The sequence below is a fragment of the Chroicocephalus ridibundus genome, chromosome 1, assembly GCF_963924245.1.
Source record: "Chroicocephalus ridibundus chromosome 1, bChrRid1.1, whole genome shotgun sequence".
Lineage (NCBI taxonomy): Eukaryota > Metazoa > Chordata > Aves > Charadriiformes > Laridae > Chroicocephalus > Chroicocephalus ridibundus.
In genome coordinates, this window is record NC_086284.1 from 182,952,480 (window position 1) to 182,969,694 (window position 17,215).

Below are 17,215 nucleotides of genomic sequence, written 5' to 3' on the forward strand. Positions count from 1 at the left end.
AGCTGGACTTCTGCTGCATACAAAGTCCCTGAGAATGCAGGTTTTTTAGAATACATTCTGTAAATGCTCTTCTACATTTCCATGAACTGCTTTTTTTCCAGTTAACTCTACGTGTATTTGATTTGCCCTTAGAAATCAACTGTGTCATTAAATAAATCACTTGCTGGTCAATCTCTGTAACATATACTGTAACCTAATGCTGTGTAAAGCGGATCCCTCTAAAGGAGAACTTGAGCTGAGGAAATAGTGGAGGAATCTCTACAAAAAAAAAAAAACCTGCCCTGTGAGTTAAATGCAATTACTTTGAAATGAATATCCCACCAAGAAAAAAGCTGTGAAAAATAAAATTCACACTCCTAAAGGGCAAAATTATCACTCAGACTTGTTAAAAGAGTAAACTTGCTCTTTAATCGTTTATACCAGTGTTACATGTAAGGTGAAACCCTCTTATGAGAATACTTGTTAAAGTGCATTTACTATGTACTGTAGCTGTCTATTTCAGAGTTTTGTTTCCTTTAAAAATGTTCATTTCTTTATACCTTATAACCTGAAGGATGCAAACCAAGATGTAGTTCAGTTTTGACAAGCTGGAGCCCCCTGCATTTATGTTTATTTCATGAAACCCCAGGCATAAATCTTAAAAGAAAATATTGGTTAAAATTGTTCTTAACAAATCAACACCTGACATGCTATGAAAGCACAAAAGCCATTTATTTTCCTCTGTATTTTACCGCATCTGAAGGAAAGGCCCTTTCACAAAACTCTATGAAAAAACAATTAACTTTCTGGAAACGAAAACCACTTTGGTCTCACAATTAAAGTTCCTACCAACCTGACACAAACGGTAAGTTTAACTGCAGCGTATAATCTAGTTTGATGGGAAAGAGAACACGAGAGATTTCTTTGAATAAGTAATCTTTGCTTCCTGCTATAAACTGTCACGCAGCGTGGCCGCTTGCCATGAACAATGCTGCGCTTTACCCGCGAGGAAAGGTCCATGTCAGAAGTGGCTAGTGTTCCTGCTGGCTAGTTTGGATATCAGTTTGTCAAGCGCTCAGGGACCCTTCAGATTGAAAGGCACTATACTCCTGCTATATATGATTTCCACCTCAGGTTAGAAGGAAAACATTTCCATAGTTCTTATCAAAACCAAATCTTTCCCAGAGGTGAGCTGAGCAAACAGCGGGGCATGCCAGAGACGGTGTTTTGGTACAGAGCGATTCTGTAAGTAAATAGGAAGGTTTCCACAGACTAAACTGCAGAAAACGAATGACAAGAGCCTCCAAAGTGGACGCTTTTATCTCCATTCCAAGGGAAGAGAAAGACAAAACACTTCTCGAACAACCAAAAAGGAGCAGTGGCACTCCAGTGGTGATTACAGAGACATGAAGCTGAGGAAAATATTCCACCTCTTTCCCTCTGGATTTTTTTCAGGTTGCATTTTGCAAACCTAGCCTGTGTTTCTCCAACAGCGTGAGATGGTCTTTTAATTTAAGAGCTTGAAGAAATGTTTTATTGCATATCAGACAAATAATTCAATGCTTCTCCATACAATTTTCAAGTAATTAATAAGCAAAGGAAGATGTAAGTGCCAAAGCATTGCTTTTCCTCTGAAACAGGTATTTGCATAATCAGAAACATACCAGTCACTCTGTTGGCTCTTTGCTCTAATTGACGTGTTGCCTCTGAAACTAGGAACAAATCCAGAGAGAGCCCCAAGCCACCCAGAGGTAACAGGGATTCTCAACTGGGCAGCGATGCACGTGTTCCCGGCCACCCTCCACGCAGCTTAGTCTGAAAGGAAGCTGCTGCCTTCGTCCTCTGAAGCGCTTTTTGAAATTGAGACGTCTTTGCTCAGGGTTTTCTTAACATTTGGTGCTACGCTACGAGGCATGATCTTGCTCTATACAGCTAAGACACAAAATCACATAACTTATAACTTAAAGGAAGGTCAGGTATGTTGTCAAACACAAGTTTATGATATTGCATGAAAAATATGAAGTTTCTTATAACCAATAATATGAATACATCATTTTTGCTATGTCACATTTTAGGAACAGAAGTAGATTTACTCCCTTTTCAATGCATTATCTGTATGGGAAACGGTTTGGGTTTTTTTGTCCTAGGTGAGAAAGAGGGCCATTCCAGTCATTGCTGTCTGGAAGAGAGCTAAAAGTCCCCAGGCAGATTTGCAAATCACCTAAGCCCTGTACCACAGGGCCATCAAACGCTGCTTCCAAACAGTTGCCAGCTGTAGGCCTTGATTGCCCATCATCTCTGCCTCCTTGTTGCATAGATGTTCCATGCCCAGACAGAAACTGCGGTACTACTGAAAGCAATTAACAAGACAAGTATAAATAATTGAACGGCTATAAAGTGCTCTTCGGGCATCTACCTATTGTCAAGGAAGATCTCCAGTGCAACAGAATCCAAATTTGGAGAATTCTATCCACTTCGCAAAATGATCTGCTGGAGACCTCAGGTAAGATATGTCAGAGCTGCATGTCAGGTGAAATAACCAAGAGTTCTCGGGAAGAAGATCACTGTTGTCAAACCGTGTCAAAAGACCTTACCCAGGAATGTGTCACCCTCCTAAAAAAAAGTGATTTTGTTTAAGAAAAAACTCTTAAAAGAAACCTAGGCATTGGCTAGATACAAAAATATCACACTTCCCATGTCCTGTTTTACCCATTTTAATTCTAAACAGAAGTCAGTCTCCTCCTGCTCCTCCCATCGTGCTCAAAACGCCTGATTTTGAGGTCTCTTATTTTTTAGGTACAATAACCATGCCACGACCACTTGATAAATCTGATCTTGTTTACCCTTTAAGCCTGTAACGACTGGTGTTGGTGAGAATGAATGAAGCATGGAGAAGTCAAATAGATTTTCGTGAACCAATTTAGGGCAGAGTCCTGGTCACATGCACCTTTTTCTTTTTTTTTTTTTTTTTTTTTACCTTTGGACTGCTTAACTCTGGGACATGCCTTCCTACGTACCAAACTCTGGCCATGTAATGGAGAGACATAGCAAGTGTTGTCACACACGATACCACAAGTTCTGATTTTCAGAAGATGCCATTTCAAGATCTGGAGGTACTTTCAGTGAATTTCACTACATCTGTAACTACAACAAAACTCAAAATAACTATAGGTGAATTTTACTAAAGAGCGTTTACTTTTGGATATTCCTGGGATATCCCTTGACGTTTTCTCTCCAGCAAACACATAGTAGCTACTACTCCTTCTTTTATTAACCTCACAATTGTGTTTCCTCCTTCCAAACAGGAGAGTATTTATGCCTATAAACAGTATTTTTGTCAAGCCCGACTACAGGAGCTGAACAAAGAAAAGCCCTTGAATGCCTAAGGGAAATGCGATGGGCTGGGAACACAGCTCTGCCTAACAAATAAAACTCAACCACAGAACACCGAGGAAACTAAAAAGGAACATCCCTGCTAGGATCTTCCCGCAAAACTAGTCGTTCTTTAGAAAAAAAAAAAAAAAAAAAAATCTTCACTTTTTTGCTAATTTTTTACAAATATTTTAAATGAATAACAGAATGACTTGTTTAAAGACGCAACCTTCAGTAACAGCCTAATTGTGGGGACTCAAGGACAAGGTAATTAAGAGTCTTTTCGTGTGTATCTTTTCTCATCTGCTGACATGTTGTGTTCCTTCTGTTTGTGAAAATTATGCAGTTGAGAAACGGTTTGGTTTTCTACAAAACGCAGTTTACCTTTTGTGTCCAGTTTACAACAAGTTAGGCATGTGTGATATGCAAGGCTTTTAAAAACATGCATATTACCTAAAATTAGAGTAATTGCCACATTATTAGCTGTCCAATTGGTCTTGCAACATTCTGTATGCATTGTCAAGTTTCACATTGGTAATTTCCTAACAAGCACAGTTTGTTTTCAGATGCCCCAAGGCCAGTTCACTAAGACCAAACACAAGCTCTGAAAGCTAAAAATAAAATAAAATAAAATAAAATAAAATAAAATAAAATAAAATAAAATAATCCCATGAACCAAGAAATTTTAAATACACAACACAACCATGATTCCAGGGCAAATTTTCCCTCAACTGATTTAAGGGCATTTCCTTTTTGAAGTATAGCAAAACAAAGTCCCAGTTCTGGAGTATTTTTAACTCGCTGCCAGTTTGTGCAATACATTTTTAATTGTGATGGGTAATGGTTTGCAAGAGAACACCCCATCAATTAATCATGAGTGCCTTCTCATGGCTGCTCGGTGGGTTCTCCTGGCCGACGTTTATCTTACATGTTGTGAACACTCTAATACATTTCAATGAGCTCCCTTTGAAAAACACAGGCCACACACTATTCTTTAGAAATTCCAGCAATTTCCAGTGGCGTGTATAGTACCCAAGTTCACATGTAGAGGGGCTTAAGCTAAGTTAGCCAGCTCTCTTTCTGAGAGCTGAGACAGGCTGTAGAAAGCCTTAAATAAATATATGTATGCATATGTATGCGTAAATATGTTTACCAGAAAATCAAACATATAGCTCACTCTTTTTAAGAGGTGACACCTCACCACCAAATGAAGCTTTCTTACAGCGCCAAAACCTTTCCATTCATATTACTGGTAGGAAAACTATTGGAATTAATATTACATAAAAAGATACTTTGAGATGCCTGGTGAGAAGCTGAACCATTTTAGAGAGGGTTAATTATCAATTTGGAAAAAGAGCTAAAATATTTATTTGAAATGTGATCTCAGTGACTTTCTTCCAGTAAAGCTGTGTGTTTTATGTTTTAGAGGATTTATCAAACATTTATATATTTTATCTATAAACCTGGAAACAAACAGGACTTGTAATTACATACCCCTCAAAGGTATTTTTTTTTAATGATAAAAAGACATGTGGTCTTTGGTCAATTTTTTATGTTATCAACACCCAAAAGGGTTTGCTTTAATTAGAGCAGTAACTTGATGCACTCTGAAAATCAAAACGTTACAATGAAATTGCTCAGTTCGTAAATTAGATTAAAAAAACCAACCATATGCACCAGAATAATCTGGAAAGTTCTTGATTTGATATACCTACATATATATGAATGTTTTATTTTCCCTTTATACTGATTTTCAAATCGCTCATATAAATGAAATAATGTTAATATTTCTTCTAGAAATATCTTTTTAAAACACATTTCTATGAATTACTTAAAATTTAATCTTATTACAAATATTTCTCCTAGGAAAGCCAACACTCCTAAGAGTAATATTTAAAATACTAAAGCTCACATTTGGACTTGCTAGACTAATAAAAAACTGCTCTCTCCCTTTTGAAGAGTGAAATTTAAACTATTTTAAAGTGAATCTGAGGAACACTTTTACTATATAAAGAAAAAAATCAACATTTTAAGCTCACCAGGTTGCAGAGTGGCTTTGATATATTTTTAATACTCTAACCTGTAAAGCATTTTTTCACTAATTCATGAACTTATTGACAGAATAAACTTCTTTTTTCCAGCTCAGAAAGTAAAAAACAATTTTAAATTTAAAGAGAGTTGGAAAACGTCCCTCAAATAAATGTTGAAAACACTTATAACAAAACAGACATGAAAACATAGTCACCCCCTAATAATTTAATATTTATCAGTAGTTGCTATAGCAATTTATAACACTGAAAACTATCAAATTTAATATGGTCAGTACCAAAGGCATATTGAAAAATGAAACATAATTAGATGAGGCCACAAATATCTTCCACACACATTTTGTCACAGATCTGCTTAAAAGATACTGATACACTTAAGCACTGCAGTTCACTGCCAGATTTTGTAAGGTTTTGTTCCCAATTTAGTACCTGTAAATTAGCACTAACTGCAAACTAACTGCTAACTAACCATCAACATAAACAAAACTCCTGTATTTATTTTCAAACCTATACACAACTATTTGCCTTCACTAAAATAATTCCTACAGAAAGGTATTATTTGCCTTCATAGCACACTTTTCTAATGCTGAGCTTCCCCCTATCCACATAAAATTAAGTCAAATTTTCACGTTGTATTTGTGATGTAAAGTCCACGCACAAAATGCAATGACTTCAGGGAGCTTCTCCCATAGCTAAAGGCACTCAGAACCACCAGAATAAAAGTTTTCTCCCATCACCAAGCAGTAGTAGCGGTTCAGAAGACTAACAGCACTTCAAGTAAAAGTGTCTTTGAAACTGATTACTAAACAAGATATAGGAGGCTTTTACTGTAACTCACAGTTTACTTTACCATCACATTTTAAAGCTGTAAATTTCAATATATGCACTTATTTCCATCAACACATAATTGGATTTACTTCTAATTAACTTATGTTTGACAAAACACTTAGCTTTAATATACAGATTTGGTCTGTGAGCAAGAAATTCATCTTCCTCTTTCAAAAATCTTAATCGAGAAAATTATATCCTTAATATTGATTTCCTTACTTGATACAGGAGATCCCAGTAAATATATCAAACACATCATGTTATTTCACTGATCTGTACACTACTCAAAAAGCAAGCTGCCCTTATAGGTTCTGTACCTTCATGTAGCTTGTTAATTCTAATCTTAAAAATGAAAAATATATGCTTTATGTAGCTTCCATTATTAAAAGGGTTCCAACCCCTCAGTTCACAGCCTAAATGACTGGATGTTTTTTGCCACCAGTTGATGAAAAAACAGCATTAAGAACTCTCTCTCTTTAATAATCTCACCTTCTGAGCTGCTTTAGAGGGACTCTTGTTTTTGCTTCCTTTGGGTCTTCCTCTTGGTCTTTTAGGAGATGGTTCACCAGTTGGTTCCTAAATACAGGAAAACATGCTATTGTGGCAAGAGGCTACAACTAACACAGAAGTTCTGAAGGATAAACTACAGCTAAGAAGTTACTTAAAACATATGAATTAACAGTATAAATAACAGAATATTTAAAATGCAGTATGAAAAATTAAACAACTCGAGGTACAGAAAAGAAATATATTTTGCACAATAGATTTAGCTTCCCTTGTAATCGCACAAAAACACTTTGAAAAGCCTGCATATTCTAGCATGTAAATTATAGTAGAAAACACGTTTTTAAAAGAAGATGGCTATGATTTCCCTCATATAAGAATGATTACTCAAAAAATAATAGTTACCCATTTAATTTCAATTGCATTTCATTATAGCAAGATACAATCATCATATGCAGTTTCTAGCACAAACTTTTTTTGGGAAAAAAAAGTTAAGTACAGGAAAACTGTAAAGTAATCTTGGACTATTTTCTTTCTCAAAGGCACAAATATTTTGGGGGAATTTTCTTCTGTTGTTCTGCATTATCTTCACACCTATTCTAAACATAACTGATTTGTATTAGAATGCAAATGTAAAAGTTTCTTGAAATAGAACACTAACAAGCCAAAAAACCTCGACGAAAGAAAATACCCGAAACAAAAAGCCAACTCTAAAATGACTCGACAGGAACACTGATTATTTTAGCAATTTTCTTAACTAGCTCCTCTGCCTGACAATAAATAACCGAGACCTTAAAAATGGGTATGAATTACTAAGAGTTTGGATTACAAATATTTATTCAGTGAATCATAAATACTATAAAACTCTTCTAGCCTTAAATATTATACATTTCATTCAGCTTACAGGATGTGGTAAAACCAATTAAACGCAGTTTGTTAACTTAAACCAGCTTAAAACCCTTCAGAGCTCTTTTAATTCCCGGGTAGGTTCAGGGGAGGCTGGAGAGGGGACTGCCCCAAACTGCCCCAGCGCTCAGTGACCAGCACATCTGGGCTGAACACGTTGAAGGAGACGCGCTTTTCTTTCCCTTCAATACATTCAAACGCTGGGGGGGGGGGGGGGGAGAAAAAAAAAAGGGAAAAAAAAACAATTTGCAGCAAGCTGGCAGGTCTGATGCCGGCTGCTGGGGCTGGGCGAGGGCAGCCCGAGGGTCGAGCCCCGGAGAAAGAAGTGTCACTGAGGGCAGAGCGGGAAAACCGAAGGGCTCCGCTTTTATGGCTCTCCAAAAAAGCACTTTCCGTGCAATGTGCAGGAGCACATCGGGGCGGGGGGGGGGGGGGGGGGGAAGGAGCAAAGCAGCCGGGTTTCCCTCCCCCGCCTCGGCTCGGGGCTCTGCTGTTCAGCTGCCTCCCGGCTTTTGGGAGCCCCTCGCAACCTCCCGTGGCAGCGGGCTGATGCGAAATGAATGGAGCCAACATTTTTAAAGCCCGCGGAAGCTGGCTTTAAAACGCAGCTCCATAGGCAGCCCCGTGCTTCCCCAGCCCTGACTTTCCGAGGGAGGCATGGAAAAAGGGCTGCGAACAACCCCGCGCTGCCCGCGCCGAGCTGCGGGATTCATCGGTGGGATCCGCGGGGAAGATCCCCCCCCTTCGGCCGCGCCGGCGGAGGGGCTGCGGGGGCCGAGGGCTGCCCGGCATTTCCAGGCGATGCGACAATGGCACTTGGGGAGAGGAAGGGAAGGGAAAAGGGGGGTTAGGGGGGGTGGGAATAATGCACCCATCTAGCAACCTTAGCGCAGATTCAGGTCTTGGAAGTCAAAAACAGGAACCCGGCGCGTCCCTTTCGGGGCCCGGGAGGAGGCTGTGGGTGCTGGTGGGAGGGAGCCGGGTCCCAGGATCAGTCCCGTCCCCCCCCCACCTCGCCTCGACCTGCCTGGGAAAGAGCCGGAGCGAAGGCAAAAGGTGTTGCAAACGCAAGGCAAGCCCCCTCCGGCTACCTCCCCCCACCTCCATCGGCAACGGGGGCACCTCTCTGCAATGCGATGACGGGGGTGAGGGAGGAGGGGGGGGGGGGGGAGCGCCAAGGGAGGGGAAAAAAAAAAAAAAAGAAAGAAAAGAAAAGCGAAAAAACCGATGCGACTTTCTAGACACCTTCCTCTCCCCCAACCCCAGGATCCAGGGGCAGTCAGGGGCTGGGCTGGTCAAGATCGGAGGCGGCAGCAGCCCCCGGTGGGACCCGACACACGCACACACACGCACACACACACGCACACAGAGATTGAGACATTGGAAGTGCTGGGAGAGGAGGGAGACAGGAGTAGCCCCGTTCCCCCGCTCCTGGCTTTCGCAATTTCAAAATCAGCTCGAAATGACCCAGCGAGCGCTGGTTGGTCGGAGCCGCGCTGCTCCATGTTCCCCATTTACATTGCAAAGCCCCAGCTCTCTCCTAGCACAATAGTGGAAGTCCCGAGGAGGCTCGGCGGCTCAGCCATCGGCAGGCAGCACCCCCGCCGCTCCCGGGGACCGGGGTCCCCCCTCCGGGGCGCCCGGAGAACCCCCTCGCCATCTCCTCGGCACCGCCTGGCCGGGAAGCAGCACACAACAAAGCCCCCCCTCCCCCCCCCCGTACTCCAGGACTCCTTCGTTTGCAGCATAATACGTACATGTACATGCCTATAACGCTATAGATCTGCGGCTCTACGTTTATCTATACGGTACTGACTTGTGGTTGCTTCCTGGGTCTGCCTCGTCCTCTCTTCTGAGGCTCTGCGGTTGCAGGTTGCTCCTGGGCAGCAGTGGAAGGCTGACCGGGTCCCTCACCTTGTGCACTCATCGTGACTTCTGCTGCTCAGCTTTAAAACCAGTCTCTCCAAAGCACCTTGGAAGGGGGGGAAATCAAAAACGAGCTCTTGCTGCTTTTGCTGCTCGCTGCCACCACCACACCGGACGTCCTGGTGCTGCCAAAAAGGAGAAGAGAAGGGGAGGAGGAGGAGGAGGAGGTGATGGTGGTAGTGGTGCTGGTGGTGGTGGAAGAAGGAGGGGGAATGAATCTCTCTCTTACAATTTAGGAATGGTTAGTAACATGAAGCAATTCAAAAGAGGGGAGGTAAAAAAAAAAAAAAGAAAACAAAAAAAAAAGAAGAAAAGGCAGAGTAAATTGCAACCCTGGAAATGCAAGGAGAGAGGGAAATACTCCGAGGGTAGTCGGAGCAAACCAAGAAGGGGAAAAAATCCTACAAATTGAAAGCAAGTGGTGGCTATCGCGCTTAGATCGGATCAGGACAAATTAAGATAAGACACACTGAAAATGGACTGAGAACACTGCACGGTCTTGCCAGAAGCATGCACCCTGGGAAGACGGGGATTTCGGCAGCAGCGGGAGCAGCGGGCAAAAAGAGCGATCATTTAAAAAATAATAATAATAAAACGATTTGGGAGATTGGGAAGTTAGAAAAAAAAAAAGGGGGGGGGCGGTCCTGGGTTCGTGTCTGTGATGCGAGCTGCTGGGACTGGAAATATTATTATGCGAGTCCTGCCCACGGACTAAACTAGGATGAGGGTTTTAAAAAAAAAAAAAAAAAAAAAAAAGGAAAAAAGAAAAGAAAAACCACCTTTACCCGTGGGTGGAAAAACCAGGAGGGGGCTGTGCAAAAAAAAAAAAGGAGGCAGAGCGAAAAACCGAAAAACCCGGCGATCGGGGCTGGGCTGGCGGCCGGCCAGATACAACATGAGCAGCCCGGCGGCCGGGGCAGCGGCGGCGGCGGAGCACACGGCGGCCGGGGCAGCGGCGGCGGAGCACGCCGCGACCGCCTCACGTGTCCCCGCACCGGCCCGGCCCCGCCGCCGCCGCAGGTTTAAAGGGCGAGGACGGACTCCCGCCGAACCGCGGCCGCCCCTGCGCAGCGCCGCGGAGGATGGGGGGGGGGTGTCGCCGTGTCCGTCCCCCCCCCGCGTCGTTCCCCCCCCCCCCGAAACCCCGCGGACGGGTGCGCGGGAGCGCTGCCGCCGCTGCACGTGGGCGCCCCGCCGGCCAGCGGAACAAAGGCGGCGGGGCCGGTAGCGGGCGGGACGCCCCTGGGACGGGCCCGCCGGGCGCCACCCGCGCTGCGGCCGCGGGCAGCGCCGGGAGCGCGGCCCCTCCGCCGGCGGGGAGGGCGCTGGCGTTGCGGCGCGGGCGGCGGCGGGCTCGGCGCCGGCGGGAAGGGCGGGCGGCTGGGCGAGGTGCGGGGGGTGCGAGCCGGCAGCTGGTCGGAGCTCTCCTGACGGGACGGGGAACGGGAACGACCTCTGCTGAAGAGCCCTGCCCCGACATTGTCCCCATGAGCACGGCGGGGCTGCCGTCTACAAATCCGCCCAAACTCCATCAGCAGGGTGTCCCACGCGGCCTTAGAGTCCTAGAATGGTTGGGGTTAGAAGGGACCTTAAAAATCATCTAGTTCCAACCCCCCCGCCATGGGCAGGGACGCCTCCCACTAGACCAGGCTGCTCAAAGCCCCATCCAGCCTGGCCTTGAACACTTCCAGGGATGGGGCATCCACAACTTCCCTGTGTCTCACCACCATCACAGTAAAGAATTTATTCCTAATATCTAATCTAAGTCTTCCCTCTTTTTCAGTTTAAAACCCTTACCGCTTGTCCTATCACTACACTCCCTGATAAAGAGTCCCTCCCCATCTTCGCTGTAGGCCCCCTCTCCCTCCTCTGGTGTCTCCCCCGTGCAAACCCTGCGTAGGTGCCCCTTCACTGTGGCACAAGGAGATGGCTGCAAAGGCCAGGGAGGACCCTCATGTCTGTGTGTCCCCCAAAGGAAACACTGACACCTGGGCTCCATGTGCGGCTTTGGCATTTCCCACAGTCCTGCACCTCCATCAGGGTCTTGAACTTTGGCTGAGAATGAGCCACCCCTATAACTTGTCTCCTCACATCCTTCCTCCCCTGCTCAAGGGTCAACAAACACAAGAGAGCCTTCAGAAGGAAATAAAATGTTACATTATCACATACAATGCTGAAGAGGGCAGAGATACCGCAGCAACACTTCTTGCACTGGCTATACATCCAGTTGTATCTGTACCTTATAAATTCGTAGCTGTCTATAGATAAATAAATAAACATAATCAGGCAAAAAGTTACTCCGATCAAACATATGCAATCATTGATGAGCAAGGACTGCTGAGGAGACAGCTGAGTTATTTTCTGTGGAATAGGAAAAGTACACTGCAGACAGATGGGCTAAAGGAAGAGTAATCCTAGAACACTTCTTAAGGCTGCAAATATTCCCAAAGTGTTCTTAATCCAATCACAAGCGTCCCAAAGCCTGCTTCCCTCCCATCCCCAAAAGCAACCAGCTATGGGCGATGGACACAGTCCACCTGTTAAATCTCACAGCTATCAGAAAAGTCTTGTAGTCCCCACTATACTTTGTAAAATATTCAGTTCCCATCACACCATGAAGAAATCCACAGGGCCCTACATCCATTTTGTACATCAAAAGATTAAGCTGCTGTATGAGTTCAGGATTCCAAATGGAGATTGTAAAGTCTATAGTTTAAAGCACAGCAGCAAATAACTTTTATAACATCCATTAATCTCTTTGAAGCATGTTCATGTATCCATTTCTCTGAAAGAAAGTGCTACATGCAATTGCTAAAAGCCTGTAGCTCCAAAACGGACGTCTCCAAAGATTCATCCTATATGGGCTATTAATAGTTCCATTAGTCTTCCCTTGAGGAGTTCTAGTAACAATACCATAGTCCAAAGATTTTTTTACATACAGCCCTAAGCAAATAATCTCCACACAGGAGCAATGTCCCTAAACTGACTGAAAGCTGTTCCGGACAAGGAAGGTCTTGGCTCTCACACTGTGCCCAGTACAACAGAGTTTGGGTCTTTCTAGGGATGTCTGATTACAGGTTCACTATCATAACAACAATTAGCATCAGAGATCTAAGTGACTACGGGTCTTTCATTTATTTGAAACTGTCTTGATTCCCTCTTCAACTAAAAGGTCTTTGATTATAAACCAGTATGATATTCCTGATGGCAGCTTTGGGGATACAAACCTGTCTGGACTAATCCAAAAACTTGTTCTGCCATCATTTATGTCCAGAGTACCTTAACACAGGTAAGCAACACGACATCCAGAACCCAGAAAGCTCGACTTCCTCAAATGTCTGGTGGAAGCTGAGAAGCCATAAACAGCTCTTGGTTTTGTTCCAGATTCCTTCCCAAAAGAGATGTGGTAACTGTTCCTTCCACTGCTCCAGTCCATCGTCTGACAGTATGGGTTATTGCTCCATCCCGTCCAAACACCAGTGAATATAATTCTATAATTAATTGCAAAGAATACTGCAAAGTTACTTGAGTAGAGGTGACCTACTTTCCACCAGCTTTGGTCTGAGCTTTAAGCTTTGGTCTATCAACAGAAGTATTACTTATCAGTGCTTTCTTTTTTTTTTTTTTTTCTGGAAGCATTCATTATAGGGTAGGAAATTCATAAACACAAAATAAGGCCTGGTTTCCACTCTCCATGAGCCTACAAACTCAGGATATTTCCAAAGAAGTTAAAGGAACTTCCTACAAGATAAGAAGAAAAGAATGAAAAATAGGACGGAGATTTTGCTACCTAACCCGTAACGCTTATAAAGAGGCCATTTGTTATTCTGTAGTCAGTGTGATGGCTTGTAAAGGGTTAATTGGCCTCTCTTCCCAGAGGGGATCTTTTTAAATTGTGTCGTCTAACAGCAGCAATAATATTTTGCACTAGAACACAGAACTCCAGGTTGCAGCAAAGTATCTTTTAGAAAGACAGAAAGTTAGAGGCTAAATAGGCCTTTGAGATTATAAATAGCAACAAGGAACCCCCCTTCCCCTGCTCACTTCTTCATCTACCTCCTTTCTCAAAAGCCTGTGGATGCAGAAGAACCACACCATGTAGATCAACAGGTTCATGCTGTGCCCCGTCATGGGGAGATGTCACCTATGGATAGCAACCTAACATAATCCGTCCTAACTATAACTAACTCCCACCTGTGGAAGTCTGGGAGCTCAGATGCTTTCAACTGGCAGTGCACTACATCAGGAGAGAACATTTCTTTTTCCCAAGCTGCTACGTTTCCTTCAAGGTCTGCAGTGCAGTCTGTGTGACAGGCAGTGTGTCACCGACTTTACGGTGCCTGCTCACCATGCATGTAAGAGCACAAAGACTCAGGCTGCTCCGTCCTGTTTTCTCCACCCTGGTTCTCATGGAGTGCAAGCTACTCGAAAGGGATAGTCATAAGGCAAGTTTAAGGCCCTAGCTCAGGAGGACCAGCAACGGTTTGACTTTGAAAGAGGTCTCTGGCCAGGGATGGGAGAGCTGATGGTAAAAATTAGATTTTTTCTGCTCGTTTCCTCAGTTCTTCAAGGAGCCCACAGCTCTACACTGCCTCAGAGAGCTCCTTAGACGAACAGTGTTGGCCTACTAGTGCTATATGAGGGTCATATAGCAGTTGAGTATTTCGCTTTTGTAGCCAACCAGAGCAGCCAAAGATATTTACGTGGTCAAAGGCTACAATGGGTACTCAAGGAGCTGGGAATCCTGATACTCTGTTTCTAGAAAACCAATCCTCCCAGGAGAAGTACATTTTGCAAATATTGTCTATATTTGTGGGAAAAGTTAACTTTTGTTTTCTCTGCTTCCTTTTGAATGGACTGCCTCTGGTCTCTGGGGATATGAGAGAGAGAAGGAGAAGAGCAGGCACAGGAACCTTGAGTGCACCTATCAGATGGGCCAGGGTTCCACTCTTCCACTCATTTCTTTTCATCCAACTGGTGGAACCAACAGCGGCTGCTGCTTCATAATCAGCAATCTGCAGATGGCTGGGAGAATGCTTTAGGGAAGCATGACTGCGTCTGACAAACAAGACCCAGAAAAGAACATTAAGGCTCACTCTCAGGCCTTGTCTGCACTGGGGAATTTTCTTCCCTCCTCCAAATTCCCACCATTGCTAATATGAATGCAGCTGCACAATTGTTAGGGATGTTGGGAGTCATAATATATGAGTTTTCATCTCGTCAGCCATTTGCAGCACTGTGTCAATTAACCCTCCTCAGAGCAGGGTTAACTGATACAGCGCTGAAAACGGCTGCTGGAGCCGAAAGCTGTCTATACTAAGGCTCCCATTGTTGCTAACCCTGGTGCAGCTGCAGTGGAATCAGCCCATGTGGGATTATTTTGGTAACAATTCTCCAACCTAAAAACAGCCTAAAAATGCAACATAGCCACCTTACGGGCCAAACCACGCATCCGCTGCACCTCAACAGCTATGCACCTAGGCTGTCACCCGTCATAATGAGATTTTTCTTACAATCCTTTCAGTCCAGAGAGTACTTTTTGTATTTCTGTATGAAATACTCAGTAGACTTCATCTCAGCAAACTGGTGTTCCTGTCACCTCTGTAGGACTGCCTTTGCTCATTAGTTCTCACTAGCTCTGGACTTGAAGATGTGTGGAGGAAGAGCCAATTGTCTGGTAGTGTCTTTTCACTGATTCATACATTCATTAATTCAAAACAAAATTCGCCCTTTCCCTTATGGAAACTTTGTGTTTTGTTTTTAATTTCTTAATGCAGATCTAGTTCTTTAGTTTATGGCTGGAGATTCTTGTTCGCCATCAGTTTTGCCTTTTTTAATGCTAACAAGTAAAGCCTTATTTGTGCAGAGCAGCACCATGAAGACTCAAGCGGATTTCTGATGGAGTAAAGTTCTATTTCAAATGAGCAGAGTTGGAAGAAGCAGTCCCACTTGTTTGCGTGCGCTTTAGGAAGCAGTTATGAAACAGGCTGGTGAAATGGGTGTTTCACCCCTGCTGAGTAAGACTAATACTTCTAAAAAGCCCCACTCTGTCTTTCTCCCACATCCACATCCAACACTAACTAAAACAAGGAAGTGTTGTTTTGCATTTGTTATACTTTTAAACAACTATTTATCAGACAGATGACAGCAGTCAGGGTTTTTTTTAAGCGCAGTTTGCAAGTGTGAAAATGTTGAAGCCCAGGCTCAGCACAAACCTCAGTGAAAAGCTCTGGCTCACTAAAGCCCTTGATTAATGACGAGCAGGTTTCAATTCCTGCATGGCATTTTATGCAAATGCAGAACACAGTTATATGCAGAATGGTGGGCAACTGCATATGCCTATAGGTATCTACAGAGGCTTGACATTTCCCTGTCCAAGGACACGGCGAAGATGTTCACAGCCTCCCAGATGTGGAGGTGAGCTGTAGAGCCCAGCTCAGGGTGCTGGGATGTTGAGCAAAAACGGATTTGGCAGAAACTTGGATACAGCTGGGTATTTTGAGAAAGGGGAAAGGAGCTGGCTCACTCTTCCTTCATCTCTGATACTGCTGTGGTGGCTGTTTCTCTCTCCCAGCGATCCCTTCGGACAAAGCGAGGGAGCGGGCAGAGTAACAGAGCTGCCTGCAAAGCAGGTGCGACAGCAATCCGTGGAAGGAAGGAGCAGCAACGTATTGACTACCCCTTCAGCTCAGACTGAGCTGTGGGGATGCGTCACAAAGTTCTCAGGTCATCGTTGTCACACAATGAGCCTGCCTCTTGGTAAATGTATTTATATATTTGCTTAAATGGTTTGCATTAATCTCCTGAAAGGTTGTTATAAAAATGCTAAAAAACTCCCATCCCAAATCCCAGCGGAACTGGATTTCACCTCTCCCTTATCCCCTTTCCCCTTCAATATTAGGCTCAGTATCTTGCATATGTTTTTATATGAAACTCTGTGATTAAAAGTACTTAAGACTAGCTCATTTTTCTTTGCAATGAGTTCAGTTATTTCCTTTTTATACCTTCCAGAATTTACTATACCATATCTAAATATTGGCTGCAGTCCACATGTTTTAGATCATTCTTTATAATGGTCCTGTTGTTATAGAATCCTTTGTGTGTGTGTGAGAAAGAGAGAACATGCATATGTGTTGGAAGCGAGGCAGGGTGCATATAATTGTTTGGAAAGAGAAATCAGGGTATATTAATTCCATAAGTGATTTCTGAACTGATAACGTAAAAGTGATAAAAATTGTGAGCCGTGAAATTATAGACCTCCAGTGCATTACCTTGTATGTGTGGTAAATAATACTTCTGATGCCAATATGTTACTCTGCTATGTATATTCTACCAATAAAATGACTCATTCACCTTTCATTGCTATATAATTTTAAAGATCAGATTTATTGCTGTCCCATTTTCTCGTTTTTACTTATGTTCTGAATGTAGATCCTTTGACCCGAGTCATCCAATGTGTTAGTCAATGGTAAGCTACATGAAGATGAAACTAAGGCAGCAAGCCGAAAGTCCTTACTCATTACACAAAAAGCTCATTACCTGCTAAAGACCATACAGAGAACGTCCACATGTAGGGTAAGTTAGTGATCTAGGGGAAAAGCAGGATTTGATGCTTCCTTTGACAAATCAGAAGCTTTAACCAAAACAAACAA

At 43.5% G+C, this 17,215-nt stretch overlaps 1 protein-coding gene across 2 annotated transcripts in view; it reads right to left on the minus strand.

The window, feature by feature from the left end:
• The window catches only part of HMGA2 (high mobility group AT-hook 2), a 121,302-nt gene extending 111,538 nt beyond the window's left edge, over positions 1 to 9,764 (minus strand). For both annotated transcript variants that reach the window (XM_063324057.1, XM_063324065.1), the window contains exons 1-2: positions 9,454 to 9,764; positions 6,717 to 6,803 (exon numbers count right to left, since the gene is read on the minus strand). In XM_063324057.1, coding sequence (XP_063180127.1) covers positions 6,717 to 6,803; positions 9,454 to 9,564 — 198 coding nt within the window. In that variant the 5' untranslated portion in view covers positions 9,565 to 9,764. The remainder of the gene's footprint in view (positions 1 to 6,716; positions 6,804 to 9,453) is intronic.
• Positions 9,765 to 17,215: the final 7,451 nt, after the last annotated feature.